Raw genomic sequence first — 9,248 nt, forward strand, 5'->3', positions numbered from 1 at the left:
CCCCCCCTCTTGCCGGCTTCAAGCATGGGACATGCATGCATGCATGATGTTTCGCTCTCCGCTTGTCGCCTGCAAAAATTCCTCACGATACTCACAAGAACCTGCCAAACTCATATATCACCAGTGGCAACTTACTAATTTTGTATGCAAAACCGTGCCGTGCATGAGGGCATGGCCAATGGGCCACGCTGGACGGGTGCTTCAGGCGCCACATCAACATGCTGAACGCCACCTCCAGCAAACATGCTGCTTGTAAGAGAGACGGACTCCTGCAGAGAAGCTAGCCTCCTCCCTGACAAAAGCAGCGAGGTAGCTGCTCAGGCGACGCAGTGTGAGCTTTGTAGCTCTGCTTAGTTCAGGACCACGGCTTGGAGATTGCATGTGTTGAAAGGTGGGTGAGAGAGAGAGAAAATAAGATGATGACATCAAGAAAATAGCCTCCGTTGAGTGATTGTGGCACAAACCATAGCTCCATTCAAATTTATTTAGGTGGAAGAGGTGAGGCATCACCAAGGTGATGCTCCTTTTGTACATGCCCTGATTGGTTGGATTATACTTACGTACCGTACTCCGTAAATGACAGGCAGGGCGTGGTAATGGAAATTTTCTTGGATTCTGCCGGACCCATCTACTACTACTCTAGATGAGGACCATGTTTCCCCTTACAAAAACAAACAAAATTAGTCGGTGAGGACCATGCTGCAGTTGAGCAGTTCAAGAGAACCAGATCCCATCGTATCAAGAAAACGTAATAGAGTACTATTTGTCTTCTTCTCCGACAAAGCCCCTCAACTTCCTTGTTATTAGTTTCACACTAACAGCGACAGCGAAACATCCAAGGAAATCAACATCGTACGAACTAGAGGGGCTGAACCGTGAAACCACCAAGCACTTGAAAACTCCCACCACCCCCCACCTCACTTCCCACACTCCTCCCACCACTTCGCCGCGCGCACAACCCAACCCACCACTGCCCGGCCGCACCACAGCACGCGATGGCCGCCGACACGCCTTCCGACGACCCGCTTTCCGGTGGCGGGGACAGCGCCTGCTCCACGCCGTTCGTCAGCGCGCCCTCCAGCCCCACCCGCGACCCCTTCTCCGGCCACCACCACGCCGCGTGCTTCTTCAGCGCGCCGGCGAGCCCCACCCGCGGCGCCAGCAAAGAGTTTGCCTGCGGCGGCCTCGACTTTGACTTCGACTTCGACTTCTCGTCCCGCTTCCCGTCGCCCTCCGCCGCCGCCATGTCGTCCGCCGACGAGCTCTTCCACAACGGCCAGATCCGCCTCTCCGCGATGCTGCTCCAGCCGCACCAGCCTCACCTCGCCTCGCCTTCACAGGCCCCCGTGGAGGTGGAAGAGGGCGAGCGCGGCCGCTTCAGGGGCCGGTCCGTGCACCGCAAGGCGCGCTCGCTCTCCCCATTCCGTGCCCACTGGAGGTCACCATCTGCCGCGCCGCCGCCGGAGTCCGAGTCCGTCGAGCCGGCGGCCACGCCCCCGGCCTCGCGCTCCTCGTCGTCCTCGTCCACCGCTTCGTCCGCGTCCTCCTCTTCCTCCAGGAGCTCCCGGCGTTGGGGCTTCATTAAGGATCTCCTCCACCGGAGCAAGTCAGACGGCGGCAAGGACAGCCAGCACCCTGCCGCTCCGGCTCCCCCGACTTTCTCTGCAACGCCAAAGAGGAGCCCATCTCCTTCTCCATCGCCGGCGGCGGCCAGATGTAGAGGGGCAGGGAGGGGCAGGCGGAGGTCGGCGCATGAGAGGCTCTACGAGGCGAGAAGGGCGGAGGCGGAAGAGATGCGACGGCGCACGTACCTGCCCTACCGGCAGGGCGGGCTGCTGCTCTTCGGTTGCATCGGCCTCGGCAACCGCAGCTATGGCACCGCCGTCCACGGCCTTGCTCGGGGTCTCAACACCGCCACCGCCACCGCCACGGCCGTCTCTTCAAGGTCATGACAACACCTGGTATCCATGGACGCGTCCGCTTCTCCGCTGGAGCTGGATGGTTGCTGATGTTGTGTGTGGTCGGGGCAATGCAGCGTGAACAAGTGCAAAAGAAATTGCATAGAAGATACCAGTAGTAGCAGCGTTTTATAGTTTCCTGTATGGATTTTGGGTTGGTGCAAACGGGCTTGTGTATCTACAGTACGTACTAGTGATAATTAGTGGAAAAAGAAATTAGTAGTAGCCTACTACTTGCTTCTCTTATCTCTGCTTGTGATGTGTGCAAGAGACCTGAAGACTGAAAATTTGCAGCTTCCCTATATTTGTGCCTTGAGCCTGGTCCTTGGGTTTGTGTAGCATATATTCTTTTGCCCTTTCCGTTGATTGTTTGCTTTGGCATGTGTGCAGGTTCTTTTCTTGCATTGCAGGTTTTGCTGCTGGTTTTTTTTTTCCGAAACGGAGGCAAAAGATTTGCTCCATCGATTAATTAAGCAGAAGAGAATTGCCCGGTTAATTAACGAAAAACCGGACGAAAACCGATACAGGGCTTGCAACCTACAACCAAACCCAACACCTAACGACCACCAATACATCGCAAAGACACCCCAACAAGAGTAACTCGGCCGAAAACCACGGGCGCACCCAAATCAACGAAGACAAGTCAAGCCATAAGGACAACCCAAGAGACTGATAACCATCCATCAAGTAGTTGCGGACGCCTTTTCTGTGACGCCACTCTTCTTTCCTTTGCTCGTGAGAGCCTCCTCCACAATTGCCTTGCCAGACCCAGGGCTCATCCTCTCCAAACATTTGAGCAAGCTATGAAGCTCTATCTGAAAGAGAATCTCATTGACCTTGTCACGCACAGAAACCTGCCCAACAATCACGTGCGAGTGGGTGCCCGCAACATCGGAATCTCCACGCTCCACAGGGGCGAGCTGTTGGTTGGGCTCAGAAGGATCGGGCGCCAATGTACCAACCGCCTCAACATCATCAATCACAGGTATCACTGACACGATGGACTCAGGCGTCTCCACTTGTCAGAGTTAGGTGCCAACACACATGTCTCATCAACCTCTCCACTCAAAGACGCCACATGCCCAATGGCCATAGATGAGGCAGTGATAGAACCAACCAAGTCTCCATTGTTCGCAAAGGCGGGCGACTGAGGTAGCGAGGGTGTCATGGCCACCACCAAGGACTCCAATGAGCCCAGCTCCATCGGTAACACCATAGATGATTCCCCACAAAGCTCCTGCAACTCAGGCATAATCTGCATAATTGGAGCCACAACCTCGGAGATGACCCCACTCCCCGGGGAAGACGGCGTCGCATGTAGAGCACAAGGAGAAAAATCTCCGAAGAGGCATTCAGCCTCCTCAATGGAACCAATCGGGAGCTCAGGCAACAAAGGCACAACCGACACAACCTGAAGTTTGGCAAGTGCGTCGTGAAGCTCAGTGCGAAACAACTCAATCTTCTGAAGGAGCTCCGTACGAAGCAAGGCAAGCTGGGATTCAAAAGTAGAGTCCAAAAATACACTGACATTGGAATCCTTACAACACCCAGATTGGGACCTTGGCGGCACCGACACACGCAACGACGAACGGCCCACGACCTCTGCCCAACTCCTAGTCAGCGAAGTACAAGCCTGGACGAACGGGGAGCGGCTCGGCTGGCATGGAGCACGAGTGACCGAAGAGCCAACGCGAGCGACTGGAGAGCAATCTCGAGCAACCGGAGAGCGATCTGGAGCAACCGGAGAGCGAGCACAATAGAATCTCTCCCTATGACCAGGGCGACGACAGCGAATGCATCTGAATGGCCCATGGCATGCACTCACTTGGTGGCCACGCACAAGACAACGGTAGCATCTTCCTCGAGCCCAACGCTTGAAGGCGAGGCCACGCTCGAGCCCTTCCCGCAACGGCTCGAGGGGAGTGCCTCCACCGGACCGGCGCCCCGACCAACATGCTCCCAGCCAGCCTCGTTTTCAAGAGTGGCAGCGGCGGCAGAGAGGCCCTTGCAAGCAAACACTGAAGATGGAACAAACAGAGGAGACTCCAACTTCTCTGGCGTCATCTCATCAGGAATGGCGGGCAGGGATGCCTGATTGGTCACTGCCATAGGCCATGGGAGGCGATGAGCGCAAGTCCTACAGCCACCAATGGACGGGTCGGCCTTCCGGGAGGCGAGGGCAATGGCAGCTAGAGCAGCAGCGGACAAGGCTGGAGTAGTCGGAGCAGCCCGGTTCGGCAGCGCGCTCACCTCGCTAGAGCACTTGGGAGCCCGTGGCGTCTGCGGGGCAAGCTCAATGACATCTTCGTCGTGGTCATCGGCATCCTCATCGAGGGAGCTCCACGAAGGTCGCGCCATGCCCAAACTGTCAAAAGAGCTTGAAACAGCCGACAGCCTCCCAACCCGCATGTCGGAGACGTGACCGTTGCCTCCAACCGCAACAACGGGTGGCGTGGTAGGCGTTGGTGACCTCCGCGTGGACGGCAGCAGGGGCGAGCCCACCCATCCTCGCACGGTCAGGTCGGCCTTGCGGGAGGCGAGGGAGGACGCGGCCAGGCCGTGCGAAGATGGCTGCGGCAGACGGGCGGGGGCAGGGACGGCGCCGGCAGCACGAGGCATCCGAGCGGCTGGAGGATCCAGCGAGGCCGGGGCGGCCTCCGTCGTGTAGTTCAGAGGCTTGTAGCATACTACATCGATGGAACTGGAACTCTGGAAATGGCTGCTACTTCTGTTTCTTCCCTTCGGTAACAAAATGGAGGCTATAGAATACCAGTGGGCTCCCACCAAACTCTCCTTAGAGTAGCTGTTTTCCCTTTGTACAGGAAAACAAATACATATAGCAGTTAATATTGCAAGATACTCCTTCTGTAAATTAATATAAAAGCATTTAAATCACTGAAGTAGTGATCTAAACACTCTTATATAAGTTTACGGAAGGAGTGTAAGTAAATCAGATAAAGAACGAAATCACTATGCACACGACACCTTGGCGGACGATGTATGCACGAAGCTGTGATCGATGGTACTAACCCATGGAGCCAAAGTGATGGACGGCTGCTAACATGTGTCGTGCATGAATCGGCTGCCAAGATGTCGTCTGTGTAGCATTGCTCGATAAAGAAAGACGGACAGATTTGTGTTCCGAAAATGATACAGTAGCTGTCTACAAGGATCATCAACTGCAACTGCAACAGCATTCTTGAGATCGTTAGCGTCCGTCTCCATTTTCTTTTTCAGTTATATACTACCTCTGTTTCTAAATGTAAGTTTTTCTAGAGATTACACTATGGACTATATACGGATCAAAATAAGTAAATCTACATTTTAAAATATGTCTATATATATCTGTATGTAGTTTGTAGTGGAATCTAAAAAAACATATATTTAGGAATGGAGGAAGTAGAAGCCACTGTATGTATGCTTTCGTTAACAGTAACGCCCGCCTTTCCCCATTCTCTTGATTTATTACGCACTGGAGCTGAGCCGAGAGGACAGCCGCAAGTACTTGTCACGTGAGGGATGTCATGTGATGTTTATCCTTTTGCGCCTCGGGGCCAGTAATAAACACAGTAATTTTATCAAGAAAGAGCAGAGGGGGACCTGTGGTTAGCACTTCATCAACTGTTTACTTGGCGCTAGTTTTACCTAACCAATGTAACCGAATAAACGGCCTTTCACCGCCCTGGCGGCAGCCAATTGCCCGGAGCCGACGTCCACAAGACTCATACATGATGCAACTTTAATTGCTATTTTTCTAAATAATACATTTTTTAATTCATTTTCAGAAATATTACGCTGAATTATTATTTTCCAAAAATAATACATAGTCAGCCATCTGGTGGCCAATTGGATCCACTTGGCCAAGAGTAGGCCGATTAATACCTTGTCGGCTAACAGCAGGCCGATTGGACTCATGTCCACTCCTGTCAGATAGCTGTTGGCCGACTGAAACTAATTGACTTACAGTAGACCGACTGGAACTAATTGGCTTACAATAAACCGATTAGTTTTAATTGGCTTCCTATAAGCTGATAGGTGCATGCTTCATTTTCTCAGCCTAAATTTCTTCCTTCTAGGCACTAAGGTGGGTAAGCATTGTAGTATAGCCTCGTACTCTCGTCAAGATATGTCCAAATCCGGATGTCCTTTTAAAGTATATGTTTCCTCTCTTAGTCTCGTATTCTGGACGAAGAAAACATACATCTTAAAAGGATATCAGGAATTGGACATATCAGAATATAAGACTACACTACAATGCTTACCCAACTTAGTGCCCAGAAGTAGGAAATTTAGGCCTAAGAAAATGGGGCACGCACCTATTAGCTTATAGGAAGCCAATTACTCCCTTCGTTCCTAAATATTCGTCATTTTAGAGATTTCAAATGGACTACCACATACAGATGTATATAGACATATTTTAGAGTAGAACTAACCAGCCTACTCTCAGCCAATTAGTTCTAGTCGGCCTACTCTAAGCCAATTAGTTCCAGTCGGCCAATAGTTAGCCGACAGGAGTGGGCAGGAGCCCAATCGGCCTGCTGTTAGCCGACAGGAGTGGGCAGGAGCCCAATCGACCTGCTGTTAGCCGACAAGATACTAATCGGCCTACTCTTGGCCGGCTAGATCCAATCAGCCACCAGATGGTTGACTATGTATTATTTTTGGAGAAAAATAATTTGGTGTAATATTTTTGAAAATTAATAAAAAATGTATTATTTAAAAAAATCACTTTAATTAACAGGGGCATTGCTGTGCGCAATTTCAACGCGGACATCAAACAAACCTCAACAAATGTCCATGAGGTAAAGGATGGGTAATTTCAAATGGAATTTAAAAAAAACCCGATGAAGTTCATGTAGAACAGACAATATTTGTTACATTTCAATATATTACAAGTACAAGGCTATGTGTCGCCAGGCTAATAATCTAAAAAGATCCACCACCTCAGCAGCCGTTGGATGGAGCCTCGAATAGCTATCTGATCTCTGTCAAAGAAGACTTATTTTGCTCGGCCTTTGCAACATGAGCCTTGTCGCAATCTTTCCTGAACCCTTTTTTCCTATGAAACAAGACCTGTGTTGCGACTCGAACATTGACCATGTTGCAATCCTGGGCCAGCCACCACAAACCAAAGCCTTTGCAACATGATCCATGTTGCGACTGCAACACTGGCCATGTTGTAATCCCGGGTCGAGCTTCACATCATCGTCCATGCCTGCCGCTCGTAGCAACGGGTGGTGTCGGTACTAAAACCGGCAGATCTCGGGGTAGGGGGTTCTGAGCTGTGGATCTCAGATCGATGGGTAACAAGGGACGAAGGAGGTAGTATTTACCCACGTTCGGCCCTCTCGAAGAGGTAATACCCTACGTCCTGCTTTGATTGTATTGATGATCGTGTATCGAGTACAAGTTTGATCTACCTCGAGATCGAAAGTTGTGTCCTAAGCCTAGAGCTTGGTGAATGTGTTTGTGATTGACCCCCCTCTACCGAATAAACCCCTCAACTTATATACACGCCAAAGGGGGATACCTAGGGTTACACATGGCTTCCGGAGTCCCTCCTTGTAAGACTGGCGGCCCGTAAGCTCGGCCCATGGATTGTGGGCCAACTAGGTTGGTACCCCCTAGTCCAGGACACCGTCAGTAGCCCCTGAAATGGTCTTCCACGCCGAGGACGACGCTCTTCTTCGGTTGAATGACTTTGGCTTTGGAGTCTTCGGCTTGACAAACAAGTTCCTATTGTGGTGATTCAGACCTCCCCATTCATTACACGCTTACACTAGGCCCTTTCTGAAAAGAATTCGCCCCCCGATCAGGGTTCGTCCAAACTTGCTAGCATCCGAGGATGTGGGATAACTAAGCCTCGAAGGCCAACCGCACAAGTGTGAACAGTACCTATGGCCTGACAAACTTTCCGAAATGCCACCACCTATAACTAGGCGGGCCACTTACTGTTGCTTGAATTGCGGTTCGAGGTAATTATCTCATTGGCACATCTCGTCGAAGCACAGATCGTTCCTGTGTTTTAAGGGATATCATCAAGATTTTGTTTTTTCCCACATGCATAATGGCATCTTTCTCGGGTAGTGGCAGTTTCCACGACGCAACATGAGGGACTCTTGGCCTTTCATAGGCTTATAAGAGCAAAGGAAAAGCGGTAATAATCCTCACCCTTCCATTCCTCCTTGCCTACTTCCTTTCTAGCTCCAACGCCCAGATCCAACTCCAAATCCATTCACCCCCTTAGCCCCCACAACTTCCACGTCCTAGCAATGGCTAACACCACTCTCAAGGGGCACTGGGCCGGCTCCTTCGTCATGGAGGGCATGATCATGGAGCTGCGGAGCGCGGGGTACATCCCTGCCAATGTCACTACCCGGCCGCTGGAGCAAAACCAGCGCGTACCCACTCCCCAGACAGGGGAGAGGGTAGTTTTTATCCCCCACCTCATTTGAGGTCTGGCGTTCCCGCTGCACCCCTTCGTGTACGAGATCCTTTTCTTCTACAGGCTCGATTTCCATCATATGGCCCCGTACTCGATCCTCCACCCCGCGTCTTTCATAATCACCTGTGAGGCCTTTCTCCACGTCGAGCCGCACTTTGGGCTATGGCTAATGACATTCGACATCAAGTTGAAGTCCGGCATCTCCGAACTTGCGGTGTGTAGCGGAGTCATGATCAGCAAGAACCATAAGGTTGATTGGTTTGAGGGCGCCTTCATTGAGACCATCAAAGAGTGGTTGCGCGAGTGGTTTTACATCACCAAGCCACTCGCCGATGGCCAGGCCGAAGTCCCCGCCTGCTCGACTGGCTCTTTGAGGAGGCTTGCTTCCTAGAGAAGGAAGGGCATAGATTGGGGAACCCTGGAGAGATTAAAGAGCTGCAACAGAAAATTAAATTTCTGACAGACAAGAAAAAAATCAAGCTGGTGGACATGGTTGACGTCATGCTCCGTCACCGCATCCTGCCTCTCCAGCTTCGGGCGGGGCCGATGTGGGCATTCAAGCCCGAAGACGCGGTCCCCATGAAGCACTTATTCCGCACCTCCCTGTCTGGGATGTGGGCGACGCTTTTCAAGCCATCCCTAAACGAGTCCCCCCCCCCAGAGGGGAGGGACAACGGCTTCGAAGCCACTCATGATGCCTCCGCGGTAACTTCAAGGGACAATTAATTTTGTGCCCTTAGTTGAGTCCCACATGATAGTTTTGCCCCTAATTTCCCAAAACACTCGATTCTGCCCAAGCCACTTTGCTCTTCTTATCATTTTGCCCTTCTGTCACAGTTCTGTCC

At 51.7% G+C, this 9,248-nt stretch overlaps 1 protein-coding gene across 1 annotated transcript; it reads left to right on the plus strand.

The window, feature by feature from the left end:
- Nucleotides 1-915: 915 nt before the first annotated feature.
- LOC123094671 (zinc finger CCCH domain-containing protein 18) lies at nucleotides 916-2,318 on the plus strand. The gene has a single exon (XM_044516623.1). The coding sequence runs from the start codon at nucleotides 996-998 to the stop codon at nucleotides 1,950-1,952; it is 957 nt and encodes a 318-aa protein (XP_044372558.1). The 5' UTR covers nucleotides 916-995; the 3' UTR covers nucleotides 1,953-2,318.
- The last annotated feature ends 6,930 nt before the right edge of the window (nucleotides 2,319-9,248 follow it).

The sequence above is a fragment of the Triticum aestivum genome, chromosome 4B (genome assembly GCF_018294505.1).
Source record: "Triticum aestivum cultivar Chinese Spring chromosome 4B, IWGSC CS RefSeq v2.1, whole genome shotgun sequence".
NCBI classification, from domain to species: domain Eukaryota; kingdom Viridiplantae; phylum Streptophyta; class Magnoliopsida; order Poales; family Poaceae; genus Triticum; species Triticum aestivum.